Source organism: Aplidium turbinatum, chromosome 3, assembly GCF_918807975.1.
Source record: "Aplidium turbinatum chromosome 3, kaAplTurb1.1, whole genome shotgun sequence".
Taxonomy (NCBI): Eukaryota; Metazoa; Chordata; class Ascidiacea; order Aplousobranchia; family Polyclinidae; genus Aplidium; species Aplidium turbinatum.
This window is the reverse complement of record NC_137474.1, coordinates 36,152,205-36,178,887: the sequence shown is the minus strand read 5'-3', so window position 1 is coordinate 36,178,887 and position 26,683 is coordinate 36,152,205. Positions and strand designations below refer to the sequence as shown.

Genomic DNA, 26,683 nt, shown 5'->3' with positions numbered 1-26,683 from the left:
TTTCCTTATCAATATTACTCGGAGATCAAAGCCAGACATTGTGATATAAGACTTGAACTAAGTTGCCCGTGATTAGTGTAGAACTACCGGTACCGGTACTCCCATCGATTCTTAGCAAAGAATTCATCTTTGTTACAATGATTCAATGTTATCAATCATTAACGCAACGTAAAAATCAAAAGTTTTCCTGCTTGAATGGAAGCTAAGGGATACAGTATTCACATTTTCTAGATGCGTGCTAGAATACGCGGGAAATTATAATTTCGCAACAATTGTTCATGCTATACAATGACGATTTGTATCGCTAGTTCCTGTGTTATTTCTGGCGGACAAATATGACCGATGTAGAGGGTACTTCCCGCGGACATCACATGCTGTGACGGCAGACATGTCCGCGGTGTCCTCCGTGAATTTCGAGGCCTGCTGTTAGAAAAATGTTAGGTTAGCTAATGCATAGCAATTAACAAAATAAACAAATTTTTTGATCAAACCTTGAGTCGACATAAAATGTTAGAACATTGGGAGTTTTTTTCTTGTTGGTTTTGAATCTTTATTCTCGGACTGACAAAGCCTTGACAGTAGGTTATTTCTGGTAAATTTGCATACTTGCAGACACTGGCGCCGACTTACGGGGTTACGGGGTGGCCACGCCACCCCGTAACTAGGGATGGGCAAAATAGAATACCGAATATAGAATAACCGGTTGTAGAGCCAAACCGGTTTCAAAATGCATATGAAATCGGATAATTGAAACCGCTTTAACGATCGACTTCGTTCTAGTCCGTTTGATCGCAACGAATTCGCTACAGCGAAAGTACAATTGTTTATCGATTTAGTGCGATGCGGCGTAGGAAAAACGCACGAGTTTCATTGTTCGCATTAAAGAGATCTTTCTTGTCAAGCGCTTTGTAGTCCTCACAGTCTTGCGGAAGTGTGGCACGAAACAGCTTAATCCGCTTTCAGGATTTTTCTCTATTTTGGTACCACAAACTAGGGACGGTACATTACGGGACGCGCAACTCTGTTGTTCCTTCAACATTAGAAGGGTCAATTGCCAATTTGACGTTTTTTTTTACGCTTTACTGCTGGCTTGCTTTCAACTAAAAACCTTAAATTACTTTAAAACCAACTTCACTCTTAACCCATGAAAAGTAAAATATTTTGTAAATTACAAAAAAACGTAACCCTTCTAGTGTTGCGGATAAGTCAAAAGCGGATGAAGTTTCGCATCCCTATGATCTACAATCCCTACCACAAACCTAACTTGTTTCTGGTAGAATAGAAGGGTCGACTAGCCTTCGCTCAGCAACCCAACATCGTGAACTCCCATTCTCGCATGAAAGGCAATGCCGACCACAGGGTGTGAGGACTAGCAAACCTCCCCCGCACTGGGACCCCCTAATGCCAGGGTTGCCAGCTAACTGTTTGGGGCAAACTTTCAGAAATCTGGTTCTTTTTGAAGCTGCCCCCTAATTTTTGGTTGGCCCGTTGGCTCTTTATGAGCAGGCTGAGAATTATTTCCTAGATTTTAATGTAAGCTTCAGCAATATGGCAATCAAAACGTGTTTTTTGGCAACTCTTGACTTTCTGATTTTTCACCCTGTTTTCTTTTCACACCCGGCTCGACATCAGCATGACCTTTTTTTAGTGAGTTGAAGGGTTAGCTCTCCAATTTTGGTTGGCTCTTTGGCCCTTTTTGAAAACCAGTTGGTTTCTGAAGTTTTAATTTAGCCCTTTAGCTTTTTTTGGCCTTGTTCGGCCGTTTTCAAAATGTGAGGGATTGTGGAATGTTTTTTTTGCAAGTGATTCTTTTTGCCATGTCTTCTGGAGAAGGTGGTAACAGAACACTAGTAAGGGTACTGTGGCAGTGTAATACCGGTACACTTTATACTATTTTATTTCAATTGTGTTTTTGGACTTGATCCAGGAAGACTAGGATGCCAAAGAAGTAGAAAGCAGGGTCATGAGAGCGGTACCGGTAGGAAATACAATAGTAGGCCTGTGGTAATTGGGGAAAACTTCGAATGGGAGGATAATAGTGAATTGAATGTAGAAATGTTTATTTGACTGTTGGATAACTTGCTCGGTGGAATTTATTGGGGTCACATTTTCTGCATGCCTTTTTGTAAATTGTTTATTTGTTATTGTTGTGTCTCTCCAGAAGCATGATCTAACATGCTGTATGGTCTGTATATGTTTCAGTGCTGAAATGTCTGTATTGCTAAGAATGTGTTGTTAATTCAGTGAAATTGCTTCTTAGTACTTGAAAATTGAGCTGGCCCTATTTTTGGCACCTTGTTTTAGAAGTTGGCTCTTTTTTGGCCCTTTTTAAACGTGCAGTTGGCTTCTTGCCAAATTTACATCTGGTAACCCTGCCTAACGCTCAGAACAATGCAGGGCACTCTACCTTTGCGTGTCTCGGGAAAACCCAGCCCTCAGACACTGGTGGTGGTGGGGTGTTATGTGGCACGAAACAGCTTAATCCGCTTTGGGGATTTTGCTCTGTTTCGGCACCACAAAAATAAGTTATTTGTGGTAGAACACAAGGGTCGACTTGCCTTCGCTGAGCAACCCAACATCGGAAGCTCCCACTCTCGTATGTAGGGCCACGTCGACCACAGGGTGTGAGGATTAGTGACTCTCCCCGCAGAAGTACGTACGGGTAGCTGGCTTTGTCTTAGCTTTTACTATGCCAGTAGCCTACAGTGACATGGACGACTTGTTGAGTTGTGGGATTGAAGATGCTACATGCAGTAGTGAAGATGAATCAGAAATTTGGTTTCCTCATCTTTAGAAATAGATACCTATCTCACGTTGTTGAAAGCATCGACTATATCTCTTCAAAATGCCCTTGTTTGGTGGAAAGCAAACAAAAAGCAATTTTCTTGTTTATGTCATTTAGTTTCAAAATATTTTTGTGTACGGCACCTGCTAGTGCTACATCTGCTTCTTCAGAGATGTTTTTCAAGTGCAGGTTTAACTGCCACTAAGTTGAGATCTCATTTGACTGGTGAAAATTTAGAAAGCCTAAATTTGTTACACTGCGATAAGCATTTTTTGTGATGTTCATTGTTTTTGTAAAGTCATAAAAATCATTAAAATGTGTCATGGTAAAAACTGTCAATTATTCTAGAATAGATATCTGTATTCTATATTCGGTTTCAGTACTCTAGAATAGCTAATTATTCTATTTTGCCCATCCCTACCCGTAACCGCTGTGGCGGGGTGGCAGCCACCCTGTTTAGGTTAAATTACATACTGCAAATAAATGTAATTTGAACGGACGTTTAAATCTTTTTTTGATCATTGGTTTTTGCTTCAAGCAAGAGGTGAACCAATACAGTAAGCTGCGCCCTTTTGGGGCAAATTTTTAATTTCAATTGGGGGGATATCTAAATATCTGTGTATGCCTGAAAAATGAAGGCATGCAAAAAACAAATTTTTTTCGTCAATGTTTAGACCCTGCTGTCGGCCCCGGAACATTTGCAGGTTACCGGAATTTTGAAATCCTCATAAAATCTTAATCTTTTGTGCTAGGTAGGGCATGTTGGTATTCATTTCTATTGTTTTTGGATAATTAATCCATTTATTAAGTTTACAGACAAATTTAGACATGTTTTAAAATTTTAATTTTTGCTACGGTGACAAACTTTCTTGCATTTTATGTAAATTTTTGTTGTTTCTGAAGGTTATGATAGTAGCAAGTTGGATTTATTGGTTCTGGTACATTCTGAAGCAATATAAATAGACTCATTAGTTAAACATTTAACAGAAACAGTGGCTTAGGAAGTCCAGATGAAAAAATAGTATTATAATTCTTATTTATGTAACAAATTACATCACAAGCATGTAAGTTTGTATGCTGTTTCTCCACCCATTAACTTGATTCCGATTTTACCTTCCAGGATACTACAAAATATACCTACCTGACTTATTCTATTGAATCTATTGTATTAGCTGAGTGTAAGAATGCACAACGATCTTCAATAAAGGATGATCCTTTAGAAGTATGAGTCACTGAAAACATCCGAACTTCCGCTTCATTTGAATGTACTCCGACATTTTCTCTATCTCCGTACATTTCAATTTACAAATTCCACAACATCTAGTCAACTGCACAATCAACTCTACGAAGACATCATCAACATAATTATATTCACCTTGCATGTATAGCAGCTACAAAGTGCAAGAAGACCATCATAGACCAGATGAAAGAGTTTGAAACCAATGAAACCAAAAGAAAGACCGTGAACAAAAACAAGAATAACCAACGCGAGTGACACAGTGGGCCAATTTTTTTCTTGATCAAACTTTCTGGAAGATTTCCACTATTGGTCGCCATGCCCAGCTTATGCAGGTGCTTTGCATCATTCGAGAGATTCTGTTCAACTTGAACCGAAATTTCAGGATATTTTGGTATATTTATTATTTAGTGGTTCAAATAGTATTGGCTCCATTTCCCATACATTTTTGGCAAGCATTTTTCCGATTGGGCCATTAAAACTGTTTGGCCCTGAAGTTTATCCATCAATGTGTTCAAAAAATTTGCGAAGTGGTAACTCCCAGTGGTGAAGTAAGCAAATAACACGCTGACAAGGTCTTCCTATACTTCTGTCGATATGGGCCATTGAACCATCCTTCCAACCAGTATTAGAGTTTATATGATACCATCTCAAATAACACATATGTTAGATATGTTAATTTTCATTAAGGTTAGATGATCCACGACACCTTCAGCAACACATTTTCCTGTAGGCTAGAATACAAATTTTAAAGTTAAGACTTCCTAAAAAAAAATTATTGAACCTAAGAATCTACTGGTTATTCTTGTTTTTGTTCACAGTCTTTCTTTTGGTTTCAAGCTCTTTTATGTGGTCTATGATGGTCTTCTTGCACTTTGTGGCTGCTATACATGCAGATGAATATATGTCGATGATGCCTTCGTAGAGTTAATTGTGCAGTTGACTAGATGTTGTGGAATTTATAAATTGAAATGTACGGAGATAGAGAAAATGTCTGAGTACATTTAAACGAAGCGGAAGTTCGGATGTTTTCAGTGACTTATACTTTACTATTTCTAAAGGATCATCCTTTATTGAAGATCGTTATGCATTCTTACACTCAGCTAATACAATACATTCAATAGAATGAGTCAGGTAGGCATATTTCGTGGTATCCTGGAAGGTAAAATCGGAATCAAGTTAATGGGTGGAGAAACAGTATACATACTTACATGCCTGTGATGTAATTTGTTACATAAATAAGAATTATAATATACTATTTTTTCATCTGGACTTCCTCAGCCATTGTTTTTGTAAAAATGTTTAACTAATGAGTCTATTTATATTGCTTCAGAATGTACCAGAACCAGTAAATCCAACTTGCTACTATCATAACCTTCAGAAACGACAAACATTTACATAAAATGCAAGAAAATTTGCCACCGTAGCAAAAATTAAAATTTTAAAACATGTCTAAATTTGTCTGTAAACTTAATAAATGGATTAATTATCCAAAAACAATAGAAATGAATACCAACATGCCCTACCTAGCACAAAAGATTAAGATTTTATGAGGATTTTAAAATTCCGGTAACCTGCAAATGTTCCGGGGCCGACAGCAGGGTCTAAACATTGACAAAAAAAAAATTTTTTTTGCATGCCTTCATTTTTCAGGCATACACAGATATTTAGATATCCCCCCAATTGAAATTAAAAATTTGCCCTAAAAGGGCGCAGCTTACCAATACAGTATTGCGAAGAAAATGATTGTTTTTGTCACAAGCATGATACTCGCGTAACATCAATCAAGCTACGTGAAGATTACGCAACACGTGGCTACGAGTTTTTTCCTTGTTGTTGCGATCGTTTTATTTATTACTTGTCATAAGTCATTGTTACATTTGTTAGGTTTACAATGGGATTTATTACGGTAATCAATAAGATACAATCTTTCCATTGCTTCCCTCAAAAATCTTTTTTGAAAAAGTTTAAACTGCTCATAATATCGCTATAAATTATGACAGCTATAAAATACTTGGAAATAAAATTATCTCGATGATTGATAGCTCCACCCCCTAAATGAACATCTATTTTCAAATTTCATTAAAAAAATGCAATTTTCGAAACTTTTTGAGTTTTATTTAGAAAGTGCACTTAGTAAAGTAGCAGTTTTAACGTTTTACACGTTTACATGATTTTATTCGAGGAAAGCTATACTTTTTAAAAGAAAGTTTTGAAAATATACTTATCGTTGCCTTCCACCACCTGCGAGGCGGAGCAATCGTTTAGAGCAGTGATTCTTAAAGTGGTCCAGGTGGACCACTGGTGGTCAACCTGGAATTTATGTTGGTCCACAGAAAGTTCTATAAATCCTTGATAAAACGTTCCTTAAAATTGTATCATTTACTACAGTAAATTACGTAAGGACTGCATAAAGGTGCAAGAAAATTATGTAGCATGTATGATTGTACGGGTCTGCTACTATTCGGTGAGTCCAATTCTGTAAGTTTCTAACCTCTAACCCCTAATCTTAACCCCTAACCCTAAAACGCCAATGATAATTAGGCTACGGTACCAGATAATTAAAAAAAAAAAAAATTGAAAAAATCACCGAATGGGGATCGGACTCACCGAAACGGGCCATTTTGAATTGTACGGTATGTCAGCGTCACGAAATGATCATGTTTACTTTGTGATTTTTGATAGATTTTTCTTGAAGTGCGAGATAAGCATGAACTCAGCAGTTTTTGAATTTATCTGACTAGTTGACGATCGAGTACTTTTGCCAAATGTTAAGTGTCAGAGCAGCAACGTAACAATAAAATTCACGACATACCTCCTGTGCTTTGTTTTAAAGTTACTTTGTAAATTATCGAGCTACAAAGCAGGTGTGAAAAGACAATTGCATCTACGAAACACGTTTAGTAAAAATCAAACAAAAACATGCAGTTTGAAAGTTTTTAGGTTGCCATATTGTACTATCCGCCACCCCGTGCAAAAATAAAAGTCAGCGCCTATGCTTGCAGAGGCTTTTGAGGGCCGGTTATCGAGATTGACAGTGAAGTTTTCCAATTCTTGAAGTGTTGTTGACAAGCTAGGTTGTTTTTTTTTGGGTCATTTATCGGTCATTGACCAATTTTTTAGCAAAATGTCCAAAAAAATACAGTATAGTCAATTTGGTCAAAATGTCCGAAAATATATATATATATATATAGTCAATTCGGTTAAAATGTCTGTTCTATCGTAACTTTTCTCAGATAAAACACGACAACGTTTCTCATCGAAACTTAATGTTGTAGCTAGTCAAGAAGTGCAAATTTTGGTTTGTATCAGCTCCTTGAGAGGAAATATTTTCATCAGAAAAAATGACCAAATTTTTTCAAATCATTTCGGACAAATGACCGAAAAGTCTGAGTGAAAAAAAAACCACTTGACAAGGATTTCTTCCATCTATAAGGTGTCGCTGAGTGAATTTTTCCTTCATGTTTCAGTATATAGTCATTGGGACCTTCACTTCTGTTGAACCATCTGATAAACTATATAAATTATAGTTTGTTGGCTATTAGTGGGTTTGTTCGGTTCCATCCCACCTATAGTTTGACATTGTAACATTTCTAGACAGTAAGATTAAAAAGTAATTTGAGAAACAAAGTTTGTAAAAATTTTAAAATTGTTTAGGCGTAAATGTTTTCTTTTAAAGCATAATCCAAAATCCAACAACCTGAGGACAGATAGGCCTATAGAATACCGGCAGCTGAGGCTAAACGCCTAGTATCAAAACAATCCATTTAAAAATCTTTGATCTAGATACAACTCTCTTCCAATCTAGATTTAACTCTTTTCCAACTCCGATCAGTGACTTTGGCTCTGTTGTATTTTTTCTCGATCTTTTCAGGGTACGAAATGGGGGTATGAAGTGTTCAGGGGATGAAACAGGTTGCACCCCTTCCTGGTTCAGTGTTCCTGTAATTGTTGTTACTTAGAATTGCATTTTCAATATATCAAGATTTCCTTTGAGATTTGCGTTTTAATAAGTTGAAATTCAATTTTGTTTACAACATATTATTAAATTTTCTGATGGGATGGGTTTGTTTTTGATAAAAATGATATGAGAAAAGCTTAACCTTTCATTGCAATATATTTATTATTACTATTTTTGTTATAGTTGTAGGCTATCTGCAATGCTGCAGTAAAAATGGCAGCAAAAATACAATCTTTACAAGAATGGTGTCAAAAGAACACTGCTGGGTACAAAGATGTTTATGTGATCGACATGACAACTTCTTGGAGGGATGGTCTTGCTTTTTGTGCATTGATCAATCGTTACAAACCAGATATTCTGTAAGAATATATTTGTTATAAATGGATATTTTTTGCTTGGTTTTAGAAGCTAATTGTTTTTGCAAGAAACATATCCTAAGCATATTTTAGAGTATCAGTGATGTAATAGGCTTATGCCACAGTGTTTCTTTGAACAGTGTACATTATGACATGCACGGTACTCTGCTAAATCTAAGTATCAGTTTATTGTTTTGAAAAACTCAAGAAAGCGATTTTTTTCAATTACCTTGCATTGCCTAAGTCAGCTTTATTTCATTGATTGATGAGTCATGATGACTTTTCATTAAAATTGAAGTAGGAGATAAAATCTTGAATCCTCTGTGGAAACTGCTTATTTAGTCACAAATTATAATATGTTTTGATAAGTACGATAACATAAACTGTTATCTATCAATACAATAAAATAGCATAAGCAATTAAGCATGTTCATAAACTGGTTCAATTGTGAGATGATCGTAGCTAGTAAGAAAATTTGATAAATATATCTTTCATTAAAAGTTCCTCACAATCTGTTGATTACGTTCAGAAGTAGTCCACTATATAGCATAGTTATTACGGAAGTTTTATGAATGTTTGAATTGATGAAAGCTAATAAGTTTTGGTAAGTGAAATTCTTTTTCTGAAAAATGTAAGGGCTGCTGAAAGCTTGGTTTTTGATTGGCTGGTATATCAAACGGCTTTATTTTGACTTTAATGCAGTTTTATGCATTTATTGTCTTTTAGCTGGGCTTATGCGCAATGATATACATATAATATGATGCACTTGGGTTGAAATTAAATCACCATGTGAAAGTTTTGCTTGGTTACATTACTTTTATTTATTCTTTGTTGTTGTTTTTAGTGATTTTAGTTCCTTATCAAAAGAAAATGTTCTTCACAACAATCAAATGGCTTTTCGAGCAGCAGAAAATGAATTTGGAATTGCGCCATTATTTGATGCAGAAGACATTTTGTCTAACAAAGTTCCAGATATACTTGCCATTGTGACCTACGTTTCTCAATTGTATACTTGCTTTAGTGGCATGCAGCCAATTAGTAAGTTAAAAGCTCAGGAAAGAATAGGAGGGTATCTCACTGAATTGATGAAAGCAAGTTTATTAATTATTGAGCTTTAGCCACACATGTGTAGCAAAAGCTCTACAATAAACTTGTTTTCATCAGTTATTGCAATACCCTCTGCTTTGTTACCATATTTTTTTTTGCACTACACAGTAAACATCCTGTTGGATCATTGGTAAATTCAAAGTATATCATTATGATTTAAAAATCTTTGATCTATGATTTAAAAATCATATATATATATATGATATATCATATGATTTTTAATAAAAAGTTTAGTGATGAAGTGTTGTTTCGGAATTTCAAAAGCTTTGAGTTTGTCTTGTCATTTTTGATTTTGTCTATTCCTAGTTACAGTTTTACACATAATCAAAAATGCATAACACAAAAACATATTTTAGTATAGGCTAATAAAAACAATTGATGCTTGTTTTAAACAATAAGTAACATTTCCATCAAAAATTATTTTTCAGAAAATAAATCTGCAATACGCAATGGTTCAACAAAAGATCTTTCAGAGCATGGTGGAAATAAGAAAAAACCTGTATCTCTTGCTACTGAAACAAAGGTACTTATTTTTTGTTTTATTGTATATATATATAATTCCGGAATGGCCCGTTTCGGTGAGTCCGATTTGGTGAGTTCCCTATTTGGTGAGAGCCTTTTGCGGTGAGAGCCCTATTCGGTGATTTTTTTTAAAATTATTGGGTACCGTAGCCTAATTATCATTGCCGTTATATGGTTACGGGTTAAGGGTTAGGAGTTAAGGGGTAGGGTTTAGGGTTGGAGGTTTAGAGTTGGGGGTTTAGGGTTAAGGGTTAGGGTCATATTTCAACGTTTAGCGACGTTAAAACGATGTAAAAGCGGCAATGATAATTAGGCTACGATACCCGATAATTTTCAAAAAAAATTTCAAAAAAATTACCGAATAGGGCTCTCACCGAAAAAGGCTCTCACCGAAAAAGCTCTCACCGAATCGGACTCACTGAATAGTAGCAGACCCATATAATACGGTAGTCGGTACTAAAGTGTATATACACCATCAATTTAAAGACTACTCTTTTTCCGTACTATATATATGATATACTTCAATACTTGCTTTGATCAGTGTTGAGCTTAACAAACTCAGACACCACTGTATCGTTTTTAAAAGTTCTAATTCTGTAAAAGCAAAATACACTTATATATGAAAAAATGAACAGCCCAAAATGTAGATACTAAACTCGTGTTCAGCAAACGTTTTGAAAACTATACTGTCTTCATCTTCAGTGCTTTATTTTCTGTGAATATGATTAACCAGGCGTTCTAACCATTTTGCTCCTAAAATACACTTACTTCACGAGCTAATGATGCAAAAGTATAAGCACTTGTGTTTTAGTAAATTTTGCAAAACATTGCAACACTGTCAGCTACCAGATCAACTGGAAGATACTTGGGTCATTCCATTATAATTCAACCAATTTTTAAAAAATTGAAAACCCTAACCTCTCAGATTTTTTTTATTTTTGGATATTTTGAAGACACAAAGAAATGATTGAGGACATATTTCAGATTTTTTCTCTATCTCGTTTAATTTTTGAGTAATCGCGTATTTAAAATTTGCATTTTCGCCACTAGTGGCGCCATTGCACAATTCAGTGTTTGACAAAATTGGCCTAAAATCTACATTTCTGACTCAAATTTTCTAAACAAAATGTCTAATTGTATGTTTTTGGGGCCAAGGATTTCAAAAATGAGGTCAAAAACACCAAACAATGCTTAGTTTTCCGTGTAAGGGGTCTTGAATATAAATTGGGGTACCCAACTTCACATGACCCCAATTTGTTCATGATTCAACATTTTTTTCCCTGGCAACTGGCAATAGTCTTATAAATGCCTGATCTCACTGAGACTAAAATATCTTTTAAGGATGTTTTTTATACAATGAGGAATTTAACTTTTAACATTGCCCCTATTTGAAGAAAGGCGTTCTTCCCGGCTATCAGCACAAGGCTGATTACTCACTAGCACAGCGAGCTGCAGTGACGCTTCGCTAACCAGAACGGTGTAGCTTCCACGCCAGCCATTGAGACCTCCAATTAAACGTTTAAGTTATTTTGGCAGCCGATTGTAGCATCGAATAGACAGCGATAGACACGTGTTTCGCCCACGAGGCTGGGCTCATCAGTATCGCACCGTATTCTTGCCACTTGAGTAATCGACCGCCGCTTTACCAGTCAGTTTAACTCTTATCTTTGTGGAAAGAAAGAGCCAACAAAACCAGCAGGTGCCAGGGGTAGGTCAATGTGAAGAAAGGCGTTCTTCCCGGCTATCAGCACAAGGCTGATTACTCACTAGCACAGCGAGCTGCAGTGACGCTTCGCTAACCAGAACGGTGTAGCTTCCACGCCAGCCATAGAGACCTCCAATTAAACGTTTAAGTTATTTTGGCTCTTTCTTTCCACAAAGATAAGAGTTAAACTGACTGGTAAAGCGGCGGTCGATTACTCAAGTGGCAAGAATACGGTGCGATACTGATGAGCCCAGCCTCATGGGCGAAACACGTGTCTATCGCTGTCTATTCGATGCTACAATCGGCTGCCAAAATAACTTAAATTGCCCCTATTATTGATACTTTTAAATAATTGTGCATATCACATCACTTTCAAAGTGCCACTTGTTATGTATGCATTGCATCTATACTTTCATGATTATAATGAGCTTGGATGACAATATATTGTTACAGTACTATACAATACTATACATGTATAGAACAAGATGGATGATAATAGTTGAAAACACCAGTGAATAGTATCAAGCTCACATTAGAATAACAAAATATTGACCAAAGCACTGCAAAAAACTGAAAAGATTACATCCAACATTTAGAAAATTCCAGCAATTATAAATCTATCACTTATTTATGGTAACAAATGCATGAATCTGAAATATTATTTTAAACCTTTAACAATTGCTTTTTTATTACCATTTTTCGCCCTCTTAATACTACCAGTGCTGTATTTTATGTTGCAATTACAATATTATATGGGTAAGACTTCTTTCCCAGTGTTCTACGTTACTCTACAATGCAGAAACATGGACACTGTCATCACAGATGGTTAAACGACTTGAGGCATTTGAAATGTGGATTTATAGAAGAATGCTTAAAATTTCATGGAAGGATAAAATCACAAACAAAGATGTACTATCCAGAATACAAACCAACATGGAAGTTCTACAAACAATTAAATCAAGAAAATTGAAATATTTTGGCCACATGATTCGCAATAATTCTATTCAAAGACAACTACTAGAAGGAAAAATGAACGGCAAACGAAATAGGGGCAGACCACCAAGAATTTGGACTAATGATATTGAAGACTGGTCAGGACTTAACTACAAAACTGCAGTAGAAAAATCTTACAACAGAGAAACTTGGCGTGTCATTGCCTCCAACCCTCGACGAGAGGAAGGAACTTAATGAATGAATGAAGACTTCTTAGTAGCCTACACATGATGTTGATTTCATAAAAATCTAACTTCGGTTGAACTTGATTTGATGAGATTTAGAACACTGAGTCCTATTTTTTAATATATTATACATCTTGTCAGTGGGTGGAATTCCTAAGAGATGTTCACAATGATAAACAATAATTGAGCACCTGGAAAACAGCGTCTCACTTTCCTCAATAATCATTAATCACTTTCACGTTAAAACCACAACTACTGTAATTCAGTTAAATACCGGGATAAATGGAAAGAACTGTGCATGAACGCCTAAGCCTGGAACAGGCATGGTACTCAAAGATACATTAATCAAAACAACGTTTCCAACTTGGAGATCAAAATAAAGGCCTTCCAGAAAACAAATTATTGTTTGCTCAAAGCAATAAGATCTTCAGCTGCCAAACTATAACTTCGACCTGACCCCGATGTCAAGGATAAAGGTTACAGCACTCGAATAATGTTGTTTGTGGGTACCCACTACCCAACAAACATCGTCTCTTGTCGGCCAGTGGAAAGTTGTTCTAGGGCCATGTGGAGCCATAAATTCAACTTTAACTTTAATCTTGAAGCTTTGGTGTCACCAACTGTGATATTGTTTGAAAGAAGTGGTGTTCTCCACTTGCTTCGTCATCTTCAGCCGCTCTTTTGAAAGCTACTACACCAACTCGAATGGGTAAAAAAACATGAAAACTGCGTGTCCCAGGAATAGTGTGTCCAATCTTGTATTGTGCTTGCAGAATGCAGATTTTGTTGAGTTTCTTCCAACTCATTTGTTGACAAAAAGAAGAATTTGATTCCTTGAATTGATTCATTACAAAAATTAAATGCTTCTTTTGCTGTTGTAATTTGATTATCTCGGATTCTGGTTAAACTTTCGTTTGCTAATTTTCTTTTTACTGTGAGTTTATATTATCAGCTGTATCACAAATTTTATACATAATATTGCATTATTATAGCTTTATCTTCGTCACCCAGGTTTACTTAGAATTATGACAAGGACACCTGCTTGACAGTTTTTTTTTTTGTTTTTCTGATGTATATTCACCACAAATATAACAAAACCCTTCGGGATTGTTGCTGCACTGATGCCTAGATGATGCCATGCTATTTAACCAAGAAACTAACTTGTAAAACTGACTATACTAAGCTGGTACTCATAAACTCTACTTGGTAAACTGTCTGACAAACTAAGCAAAGCACAAGTTATTAAATCTCTGTCAATCACTGCACCTATTGTATGATCCACTGTAGGCTATAAGAATGAATAGTTTATCAACTTTTGTTTGGCTTATCATTCTGTAGGATATATTGGTAAGGAAAGTGTATGTTGTTATCATAACTCCTTTACTTCCAACAAAGCATGAGAGTTTGATAAATGATAAGAAGTTTATAGTTTTCTTATCACAATAAGGTTTGTCCTGCTTCTGGAATAGTTTTGTATCAACTCTATCACAAAGTTATGAATTTACCAAACTCTTTCAGAGGCTTATGTATATGCGGTTATCAGGTATTTATAAAATATTGAAACATGAATATCTCAAAAAGTAGAGCCAATTCTGAAATTGAGGCAACATTCCGATTCAGCGCCCTAAAAATATCCCAAACAGTTGAAACATCTTTGGCATCAGAATTTTGTTTTATGTTGGACTGTGTAATAGGGCAATGTTAAAAGTGAAATTCCTCATTGTATAAAAAACATCCTTAAAAGATATTTTAGCCCCAGTGAGATCAGGCATTTATAAGACTATTGCAAGTTGCCAGGGCAAAAAATGTTGAATCATGAGCAAATTGGGGGCATCTGAAGTTGGGTACCCCAATTTATATTCAAGACCCCTTACACAGAAAACTAAGCATTGTTTGGTGTTTTTGACCTCATTTTTGAAATCCTTGGCCCCAAAAACATACAATTAGACATTTTGTTTAGAAAATTTGAGTCAGAAATGTAGATTTTAGGCCAATTTTGTAAAACACTGAATTGCGCAATGGCGCCACTAGTGGCGAAAATGCAAATTTTAAATATGCGATTACTCAAAAACCAAGTAAGATAGAGAAAAAATTTAAAATACATTCTTGATCATTTCTTTGTGTCTTTAAAATATCAAAAAACAAGAAAAATCTGAGAGGTGAGGGTGTTCACCATTGGTTGAATTATAATGGAATGACTGACTTGTTATGCAGCATGGTGTGCGTTGACACCAGACCTTCTGGGATGGACCAGCACCAACCCATTTAGGTCAAGCTAGAAAACATTGATCAGGAGTTGGCCAATGGCCACTTTAATGCATTGGTGGGGTTCGGTTCCTTCATCGAGTCATCGGCCTGCAAATATGGCACAGAGGAATATACTGCTGACCATATCCTTCTTGCATGTCCCATGCATAAGGCACGAAATGGAATGTGTGGTGTCAGCAGCATTGGACGAAACTATACTGACCATCTTTCCATCGCGTGCAGTAAGATTTGAGTAATCTTTTGCATATATACAAGATTCAAGAAGCAAGAGTAAGGCTAAGAGTGCCCTTGAAGCTAGTTCACTCCCTGTGAGAATTAGCTGCTTTGGAAACATTTCATTCCAATACAACTAAGTCTATCACCACATTCTCCTACAGTTTGCTTATTTTCTCTTATGTTGCTCTTCGTTTTATTTGAAACCTCATTATATTAAAATCAGGCAAAAGATCTATACCATATTGTATAACATCAAGCCCTTTAGTCTTCTCTTATTTACGGTACATGTTGTTACAATGGTTTTTGTGTGTATGTTGAGTTTAAATATTCATTTGGCTTTTGTAGACATTAACCATTTCCAATTACGGAATGGCTCGTTTTGGCGAATCCAATTCGGAGAAGCCGATTTGGAGAAATCCCATTTCGGAGACAGCCGTTTTTCGGAGAATTTTTGAGAATTTGTAGGGATTATTTAGATAGGCGGTTTTGTGTTTACCTTTCCATACCCATGCAAGAGGTTAGGCTATTAACTTAACCTTTAACAGTAGTCACCAAGAAATTTTTGCAAGCCAAGCCAATAATCATTTTGAAGTAATTGTGGTGCCCAAGTAGGTAATTTAATACTAATTATTACGCAGCCGGTGCTTTGCTTGGTCAAAATTAGTATTGTTTTTGGAAACTTAAACTGTATAAGGTAGCTTTCAAGTTGCTGTATGTTTGTTATAATCATACGTGGCAAGAGCGTTCATTGCAACAAGTATGAGTGCTAGACCAAGTAGCTCAAGACGAGATTGACTGAACATCAAAACAAATTTTTCCTTCCTATGCGAAGAGTAGGTACACATTTACCTTCTGATTCAGTAAAGCTGTCCACCAGCCACAAGCTTGCCTGGAATGCGTGGGCTAATAAAGTTAATTTATTACGTTTTAAGGAAGCGATTGCCAGATTCGCCACTGATGTGTTGACATACGCGCCGACTTCCGGGGGGGCCGGGGGGCGGCGCCCCCCATAAATTTATGGTTGAGGGGCAACAAAAATGGCTATTACAAGTGGTGTTTCAAAGATGAAGTACTTCGCGAAAGAGATTTAGATCATTTAAACGGACTTATAGAATGCCAAAAGCGAAAAACAGCCTGCATTGCTGGTGCCCGCAAAACAGCAGCTGATCGCATGGCTTTCTCTGGAACGTGAATTACTAGTTACTACTGAGATGCGCACAGCACATACGATCACAGTCACACACTGCTTATCTTCACGCGCGTAAGGAGCAACTTCAAAGTCAAAACGCGTAGTAGCAAAAAAGCGAATGCGAGGTTGAATGTTTATTCTCATTTCACGAGTTATCGAAACGTCCATTAGATTTTCTGTGATTTCAAACATGAAATCGATTTTAGCAAACTTGATCGAGTTGAAACTACGACACAACGAACAATTACGTGAATACAGCTTGGAAATCATACCGTATGGAAATTTCAAAGTAGAGCGGAGAGTAACTTATGCTGCTGGAATAGTCACGTAACTATTCATGGTAATATTAAGTAAACCAGCTAAATTAGATGATCTATTTTCAACGAGGTCTTCCCGCTGTGAGATCAATTATGATTCAACAGCATTGTTTTGTTCGCAATGTGTGAGAATTAAATCGAAAACCGATAAAAGAAAAGGTGTTTAATGGTCTTGGTCGCAGTTCGCAAATAGTGCCTGCATTAACGACGTCTCTTACTGCTATTATCATCTAGCCAACTTGACATCATTGTTTTATGCGGCCGCTAAGGTTTGACATCGACTTCAACAATCATGGAATGTTACGTAATAAGAACGATTATATCCTACACGCAAAAATAAAAACTTGATCTCTTAAAACAGCTCTTTTTGCTGTTTTGTCTCGTGACTGAATTTGAATGCAACAAAAACCTTCTGCATGACCATCTCATCAAAAGAAATAACTCCAGCATGCACTATCAAAATACAACAGTCTCACAAGTAAATAGTTTCAACTATCTGGGTTCTATGGTCACTTCGAATGGTCGATGCTGGAGCGACGTACAATCAAGAATTGCACAATCCAAACAAGCTTTCATCAAAATGGACAAAATACTGAAATCTAATTCAATCTCTTTAAACACTAGAATAAGAATTTTACATGTGTACATTTGGTCAGTTCTGCTATATGGCTGTGAATCCTGGACTGTATGCCCGAAGATAGAGAAGAAGATCAACAGTGCTGAAATTTGGTTCATTCGTAGAATGATGGGAATTAACTGGATGGATAAAATCATTAACGAAGAAGTGTGGAGACGCTCTGGGTGCACCCCTGACGTCCTCATCACAACTATCAAAAAAAGGCAAATGACATTTGTCGGGCATGTCTACCGCAAACGCGGAATTGAACACTCGGCAATGATGGGGCGATTTCCTGGTCAGAGACACCAGGGGCGTCCACGTTTGGAAATCTTCAAAAATCTTTCAACATGGACAAACCAAAATTTTGAAAACCTAATTAGAAGTATGGACAATCGATCGTTATGGAGACTCACGGTAGCCGACGCCTTATTCAGGCATGGCCAATGATGATGATGTCTCGTGAGCTTTGCAATTGCTCAACAAGTGCATAAAGTTTAAAATTGACAAGAAATCATTAAATTTGAAAATTAAGTTTGAATCTTTGCAAATAAACGTATTCAAAACTTTTACTTCGGCTGACGCATTTCACACTCCGTAGGCTATTCTACATCGGCAATAATTTTGCCGCAGCAAAAATGCGTTTTGAAAATTGCCGAGCTGGGGGCAACAGCTTGTCCCGTGTATAAGTTGAACCTGTCTTTTTGAGGTGAAAATCACTTGCGAAAATCTCGATCTACACTCGAGTATATACGGTATTCGATAAAAGACTATAAAGACTTTCGATAAAAAACCGAAGAGAAAACACTTCGTCTTTGTTAACGCTTTGAAGGTTAGTAATTAACAAAACGAGCGAAACGAAGCTAATAAAACTGATAGCGGGTTTCCACTCTGCTTGAAATCATGATTTTTTGCGTTTTATTTCGATAACTTCACTGTCTTGATCGTTGTTATTCACTCGCACGAAAAGAAAATGAATCGGCTTGTTTTCCAACTGTTCCAATTATGAGCTAACAATATCAACATTTTTACGGCTAGGCGTACTGTATGCGTAAAACTAATCGTTTCAAGCAGCGGTTCTAATAAATTCGGTTTGCGACCTAGGTGTCAATATAAACAAGACGGTAAGCTTAATTAAAGACTATTTTAATTGAGTAGAATAGCGTTGTGTTTATGACGTCATCGCCTTTCTTGCCCCCCAAGGTTTTTTGGAAAGTCGGCGCCTATGTGTGTTGACCCTGGTACTGATTCATGCGTAAGAACTATGGATGAGCAATTTAGCATTGGATCATTACATGCATGTCTGAAACCATTACGGCTTTGCCACTTTTCCCTTTTGTTGGTTATGTCACTGTATTTTTTCCACAATATCGTTTGTTATGCATTCCGACAAAGAAAAATAAATATACACAGTGTACAATGTACATACTAAACAACTGCAAAAAATGTTCATTTTAGTGGGAGGCTATAATCTGTTGTCGCAAACAAAACATTGACTATAATTTGCGTTTGCTTCATTTTCTTTGGTGGAGATACATCGAATCAAATTCGATGTAGGCGTAACTAGGCTACTCTAACAGGCTTCTAAGCTCGTTTATTTTTCTGGAGACCTAGCATGGCCTACCAGAGCTGTTTTCCGGCGGCCAAATTCTCGCGCCGGCAGCTAAAACAAAAAATCCGTTGAAAAATTGTGTTTATAAAAACCCGCTAATTGATAGCATGTTTTTGCGTTCACTCAGAGAAGAACAACGCAAACAAGGACCTTGTGGAAGCTGGCCTACTAGCACGGTAGTTGCGAAGGCCATTTAACGTTTGATAAATGTTTATTTTTTTCTTGCTGTGACTTTAGTTGAGACTTTTTCACTGACACTTTACTTACTTACTATTTGACCACTGCTTTTTTGGCTGAGAGTTTATTTAATTAATCTCTATTGGTAATCATAAAACGCCGTTTGATAACTGTTTTTTTTTTTAGTTGAGACTTTTTCGCTGACTACTTGGTTAACCTGTATTATAAGCTAATTCCTTTGAATAAACAGATGCCGCTGTGCCATTTTAAAGTTCTCCGAAAAAGGGGGGTCTATCCGAATCGAATTCTCCGATTAGTAGCAGACCTTCCAATTTCATCACAGTATAACTTTCTAGTACACTGTCACATTTCTTTATTCCACTTAATCACTTGATCTTAAATATTTGTAAAACTTTCAGGCTCCAGTCGATTTCACACAAATCTTTCGTTTGTGTGAAATCTGCAAGAAAAACATCTATTTGGTGGAACGATGCATTGAGAGAGGCAAAATATACCATCGCCAATGTTTCAGGTTTTTTTTTTTTTTTCAAAGTTATTTTAAGGTTCATTTAAAGTTATTTTCATGTATAAACCAATGGGATGTTTTTGACAAAAGAGATTATTTGCTGCGCCGCGAAGCTAGTCGACTTGCAGAGTAGTTTCCATGTAAACATTCTTATTTGTTTTGTCAATTTCTTTCTACTGTAATCCTATTATTCCGTTTTGAACATGCTTGTTTCATGATGTTTGTTTTCAGAGCGAAATCACTCAGCGAAATGTACACCAGGGAAAAATCTCCACCGATTGAAAATAATCGAGATGATGCAACAAAAACTCCTGAATTAGTTTCTGAAAAATCATCAGATCTTGAAATTAACAAGACAGCATCCGACTGCGAGAAAGTAGCCATTGACGAACAAGATATATCAAAATGCCCTACACAAACCAATTCAGAAAATTCCTCGATAGTAACACCCGAAATACTTAGCGGTGGTGCTCTCGAAAAGGAAATTCCGAACAAGCCTGAAAGAAAAAATCGAAGTCCTGAAGAAACTTTGTCAGTTGCAACAGATGAGACGAACAATCCCGAACTAAAAAACGTTAAAACAATCAAAATCGACATTGCTCAAAGCGATAATGAAACGGAAGATTGCAGTCCAAAAGCTATCAACACAGAAGACGAAAAAGAACAAAGTCAAGCTCACACTGTTAGTTCCTCAATGCCAAGCAACTCTGAGAATGAAGCTATCACCGAAACGACAACTTCTAGTTCTGATGCACCTGCAACAGGTCTTAAAGTGGAAATCACAACATCAGCTGATGATGATAATCTTGAAGTGCAAAGTGAAGACACAGATGTTTTTCCTCCTTTACTTGAAGCACTGACAGATGCAAAGGAGACGCGTAATACAAGGTCCAGTGATTCAATCTCGATGGACAACAAAGAATGTTCTTCTCCTTTGTCTCCATTTGCTCCTTTAATTAGTGAGCTTCCCCAGGCTCCCACTGCTAAACCAAGGTGAGTTGATGCGAAAATTCTTTATTAAATGTTATTAGTTTCAGAAGCTGTATCGTACTTTTAAATATGTAAGACTAAACTCTGCCTTCGGAAAGCTTCAGAGATGAGTTTGGAACAATCATAACTTGCAAAAGAGAACAAAGGTCATGGTATGAGGCAGTCGTTTTAACATACTCTCCTCTATAGATTAGTATGCTGGGTGCTATACCGCCAGTATATAACACTGCTGGATCGTTTTCACCAGTGTTGCTGTTGCCTCAGATTTATTATGAACATTCACTGGAGCAAACTTGTCCCAGACACTGAAGTCTTTCAACAGGCATCTGTCTCTAGCATTAAATCATCTCTGTTAAAAAGCCAACTACGTTGGATCGGCCATGTTTCCAGGATGGACAAGCACAGACTCCCCAAGATCACCTCATATGGAGAGCTTTTCACAGGCCACTGCAGTGTTGGTGTCCCCATGAAGCGCTTCAAAGATACTCTAAAAAATCACTGAAATTATGCAACTTAGACTATTGGAGCATGAAAACCAGTAGGCCTAAAGAGTTTGTGGTACATTTAACCAGTATATTCTGTACAATATTGTAACATTCCACTTACTATTTAAGGACTCTCGTTAGCTCTGCGGACAAATCAAGCGACGGAAAGCCAAAACCGAAACCACGTTCTAATCTTTCATCATCGAATTCTGCACTAGACCGTAATCAATCAACTGAAGAAAAGAAATCCAAGCAAGATGATTATGATGACAGTTTTAATCCGTTTGCTATGTCAGATTTTGCATCTTCGGACTTGGATGAAGAAAACAAGGAGTCTTATGATGATGCTCTCAACCCTTTTGGCAACGAGTCTTCGGATGACTTTGAAGATGTTGAGATGTTGTTAGATAAGCCATATAAATCACTTAATCCATTTGAAGATGACAGTGATGAGGAAGAAATAGAAGACCATGATAAATCTCAAAAGCCAGATTATTCAAAACCTGTCAAAATGTCCAATGCTAACGATATCAACTCTAATTCAATTCATCCTGGAGCAGAAAATAAAGTTTCGAATGCTCCTCTTCCTCCGAGCCGTAAAAAAGTTCATGCTCCATCTCCACCTCAGTCAAAAACTCAAGAGAACACTTCACAAAACTCTTCCCAAGCCAAGTCCCCAAAACATACAGCTGCCTCGTTTCAATCACCAAAGAAAACAACTCAAGCACTTTCACCTGGACAGCCATCAAAAGATGCTCCTGTTAAAAAAAGAGCTGCTCCGAATTGGAAATTGAACGTTGAACAGCAGATGGAACAGATGAACAAACTTAATCAAACTGATAAAAAGTAAGTCTTCTTATATTTCCATAAATTGCTCAAAAAAACTTGACTTCTTCAAAATTGTATCCAGTCAAGTTTAAGAGAAATGAGTGATGTTAACGAGCTTCATGTTTGACATCTAGTTGTGCCATTTTTGCCATTAAAATATGACAATGCATTGACCACTTTGTATAGATTTTAGTGCTAACCAAGTGCCCGTTAGATTTCTCTGTTAATATCGATGAAAATTCCTCAATCTTAGCTGTTACATTAAAATTAAAACATTTGATGACTGCACTAGTAAACTCATCATTCTTTTTAAACATGACGTCACTTTTAGATACGTTAACAACCCGCAAGACTCAGCTTCAAACATGCCGGTTTCTCCAACTCAAAGTAAGTGTTATCCCACCTATTTATTAACATATCAATGAGTTTATTCAATTTGGGAGAACATATTTTTTATGAAGTTGTATTGTCCTTGGTATGCATTGTAGAATGTTAGCATGTTATACACCGGCTAAGTAAAAACTTCAAGTGCTTTTTTGTGTCTTCGCTAACTAATAAACTACTTAGGTCCATCAAGACGCCCCAACTCCCACAGGCAAGTGAAATCGTCCCGTCCTGCTCCGGGATTTGGGTTTCCGCTGGTCAAAAGAGATGTGAGATAACATAGCTTTGATTTATCTCTTTTTTTTTATGTGTGTTGTGCAGTATTAGAACTTCATTTTTTTTGTTGGATTGCAGAAAATAAACTAAAGTCTCTGCGACGTTTTTACGTCATTGACTATTGGACAAAAGATTTAAAATCTCACTGTGATCAACTGATCATGCTAATAGATCGCAGTTAACCTTCTGAATTGAATATAAACTTTTAATGCAGTTACAAACAGTACAAAATGTTCAATGGCTTACTCAGCATGCAACATTCACAGCCACTGTTCTGCCCAACTTGTACAGCCACGAGTACAGGCAAACAATAACAAGCAATGAAGTTTACTCTTTAACCATTGAATTAGTATTTGTCATAATGCGACTGTCTGTTGCTTTTCGTGAGCACAAGTCGTGCTTTCAAACTAGCGCCAATCCAACTGCTGCAACGAAAGATGATCTGTGAAATAGTAGAGTTTTCTGAGTTTCTGCTCACAAAACTTTGGTTTTTACCCGTCTGCAGACGTTGAATCAATGTCAAAATGAAACCAACTCTGCCAGCTGTAAAAGTTATGTGATGATACGGCGTTGTAACCAGGTCGATTTTTCACCTCCAATGTCTGAAATGCCATGATGATACGTTGAAGACATTGCCAGTCAATCGGCAAAACTTCAAAATTTAAACAAAAACTTGATTTGCATGAATAGATATTTTAATCAAGACAATGCGCTTTCTTCATTGCTACACTACGAATTATTACAAATTGTCCGGTTACATATTCAACGTTGTAAATTTGCTGCAAATTTTTAAGAGTTAGACACGAAAAGAGTGTATAAAGTTCATCTTTGAAATTGTTAGCTCAAAATTACCCTATTTATGACTTGATTTTGTTTGTACGAGCTTGTACTAAGCTTGCGTGACGCTTTGTTCTACGACCGTGAAGTTCCTAAGCAACAACGTCATGTATGAGCTCAGTTCAGTGCATTTTTCTTTTTGACCATCACAACCAAAACAATACATGCCAAACGCAGCAGAGCTCTAGAAATGGGTAGAAGCGACAAAAGTAGAAAATTATGACGTGCTGGAGACCGAAATAGAATGATCAGTTTGAACTTTGCCACGGTCGCTGTAGCACTTTGAAACAATTATAAAGTTTAAAAAAGAGTACGGTAACGGTAAGTAAAATTTTCAAAATTCATATGATATTTTCCTGTTTTACGTCTCATGGAAGAAGATGTCATATAAATTTTGAAAACTTTACTTCTCTATTTTTCTTTTTTTAAATCAGCAAGAAAATCAAGCAAATAAACCAAAAACATACATTGTTATGTTGTCTGGTCTTGATGCGTTATTTATTTAGACGCCACCTCCGCCTGAAGCAGACTGCGCAACAACACGTGTCATCTGCCTCCATATGTCACGGCTTTCAACTAGCTCGCCTAGTGTCCTCAAATAAAGTTTCCTGGATGTTGTAGTTTCCTGTTTGTTGTCATGCCATCGTTTTGGTGGTCTGCCTCGTTTTTTCTTTCCGTTGATGATGGCGTATGAGCGATCTTTCCAGGCTAGATTGGAGGGCAGGAAATCTTCAGCCACTCAGCAGTCTCGTCGTCCAGGACCCTCAGACCATGCGCACCGTGAGGAGGCCGGTGGGTTAGGCAGTGGTGGATGACATGGTATGCGGTCTGTTCCGTGGCACCACACTCGCATTCTGATGAAGGAGCCAGGCCCCACTTGTGCATGTCCGAACGAAAGCGGCCGACGCCAGTTCGCAGGCGGTTTAGCCTGACCCACGCAAGCCTTGCGAGGGACATCCCTGGTGGACGGGGATCGGCGTCGGGTATGAAGTCACGGAGCGTGGAGGTGTGATTTTGCCACTCCGTGTTCCACATGTGGTTCGTCCAGTGTGCCGCACTTAAACCAAGTTCTTCTTTCCGTTGACCTTACTTTACATTTTTGCTGACTTCGAATTTTGATCTTTCAGTATGGCCGAACAGTTTTAAAACTTTTGATTTTATATGTTTCTCGGCAGCCGATTGTAGCAAGAATTGACAGCGATAGACACCGTGTTTCGCCCATGAAGCTGGGCTCGTCAGTATCGCACCACTAATTCTGCCACAAGGGTATTCGACCACCGCTTTTACCAGTCGGTTTAACTCTTTTCTTTGTTGCTGCAATTAGTTGTAGTTTCGTTAAAGTCAACAGGTCTTCTATCTTTATGTTGTTAAGTAGGTACGTTATAAAGCCACTTAACCATGCCGAGTCCCGACTCTCAATGTCTTGCAAAATCAGCTCCCTTCGGCTGCCATTCCGACAAAGCCAGACTTGTGAAATTCCAATACTGTGTAGTGTGTACTGTATAATAAGTTTTGCGCAATCTGTCTCGTTGTTCTCCAGCGCAATCTTTGCCGGCATGTAGGAAAACTCTTAAAACAAATCCTCTCCTCAGATCAAAAGCCAGATGACGGAAGACGACATTACGAAAGAGATGGAGTTCTTGCACGTCCATTTGCAGGATATGGAGATCAAGGGAGTGCAACTTGAAGACACTCTAAGAAATCAAATAGCAAAAGAAGGTGCGTGCTGCATTTTAATCTTTGTCTAAGGCTGAGCATAAAAGTCGTTTTGTTTCTTTTAACTGGACATGAAACTCATGGAACAACGGTTATGAAGCCATCGCATACTTGCAATTGGTAAATTTAAAATAAATTGTAAGTAGTGAAATTATCAGTTGACTTTAATCTTGCAAAATATTTTACTGTCTGTTATTGACTTGTTCTTGGACTCACAAAAGAACTATTGTGCACCGACATCGGCGCTAGCTATAGATATTTTATCCTCATTAGAAAAGATATCATCATTGTTTGGTGAGGCCGCGGTTCAACTGCAGTGATGAGGCTACTCTACCTTTGACGTCCAACTGATTTACTGTAGTTCTGTTGCTATTTAAAATATGTCGGGGTGGCGTGTGACGTAGTGAGGTCGTCATCGATGAGTTCAGCAGTCATTCGTTATTTATTTACTAAATACAATGTAGATACGCTGCAACTGAAGTCACGAATGTTTACCATTCGTAATTAAATGTTCTAAAAGTACAGTTTTGGCCGCTGTCTTTTATAACACTCCATGTTAACAATAATGAAGCTACAAAAATTCTATATTTTTATAATAATGTATGATATAGGTTACTTCAATTGTCTTCAGACTTAATCTGACTATTGGGTTAGCCTAAGCGATTGCGCTATGCAAGTATCCGTTGCAAGATGCATTTAAATAAAACGTCGGTCTGTCTGGAAATCTCCATAAACAACAAAAATATAAATAGATCTCTTTTCTTGTAAGAGTTGCAGCTAAAGCTCTCTTACGGTATGTCAATTCTTGTATCCAATGGTTCAAGCTAACTTGCTGTTTTTGATTGCTCATCAGACCATGACCACAACAGTAAGGATGAAAGCGAGGAAACATTAGACCAATGGATTTCACTTATTTGTAAGAAGAACAAGCTCGCCCGAAGGGAAATCGACTTAATTTTTATGTACGTTTTCCATTTTGTTTTACTGTATTTGTTTATTACATTTTTGTAAAAGCAATTATATAAGAACATTTATGAAATCGTTGACATTCCTTAATGCTTTTATTGCGGTATGTAAAACAATTGCGGTACTGTAATAGAAATTGGCATGGCATAAGCTATCAATATCTAGAAATATTCTAACTTTATATTGCTATGGGATAGTATGTTGTAAGGCTGCAATAGTTAGCTATCGTCGCCTATCGGAACACATCGGCCAATATACAGTCCCTCCATTACAAATGATCACGGTCCGCCACTAGGTTTCTCGTTTTTGCGAGAAACCTATTTCAGATCTGAAAATAGATCTATGTCAGATCTTTGCGAGAAACCTATTTCAGATCTGAAAATAGATCTATGTCAGATCTTTGCGAGAAACCTATTTCAGATCTGAAAA

At 37.1% G+C, this 26,683-nt stretch overlaps 1 protein-coding gene across 2 annotated transcripts in view; it reads left to right on the top strand.

Moving 5' to 3' along the window:
• Positions 1 to 26,683, top strand: part of LOC145767153 (uncharacterized) — a 45,928-nt gene that overhangs the window by 14,577 nt on the left and 4,668 nt on the right. For both annotated transcript variants that reach the window (XM_082578917.1, XM_082578916.1), the window contains exons 2-11: positions 8,167 to 8,342; positions 9,184 to 9,377; positions 9,875 to 9,969; positions 19,666 to 19,778; positions 20,004 to 20,765; positions 21,377 to 22,093; positions 22,407 to 22,462; positions 22,643 to 22,728; positions 25,165 to 25,291; positions 26,142 to 26,250. In XM_082578917.1, coding sequence (XP_082435043.1) covers positions 8,197 to 8,342; positions 9,184 to 9,377; positions 9,875 to 9,969; positions 19,666 to 19,778; positions 20,004 to 20,765; positions 21,377 to 22,093; positions 22,407 to 22,462; positions 22,643 to 22,728; positions 25,165 to 25,291; positions 26,142 to 26,250 — 2,405 coding nt within the window. In that variant the 5' untranslated portion in view covers positions 8,167 to 8,196. The remainder of the gene's footprint in view (positions 1 to 8,166; positions 8,343 to 9,183; positions 9,378 to 9,874; positions 9,970 to 19,665; positions 19,779 to 20,003; positions 20,766 to 21,376; positions 22,094 to 22,406; positions 22,463 to 22,642; positions 22,729 to 25,164; positions 25,292 to 26,141; positions 26,251 to 26,683) is intronic.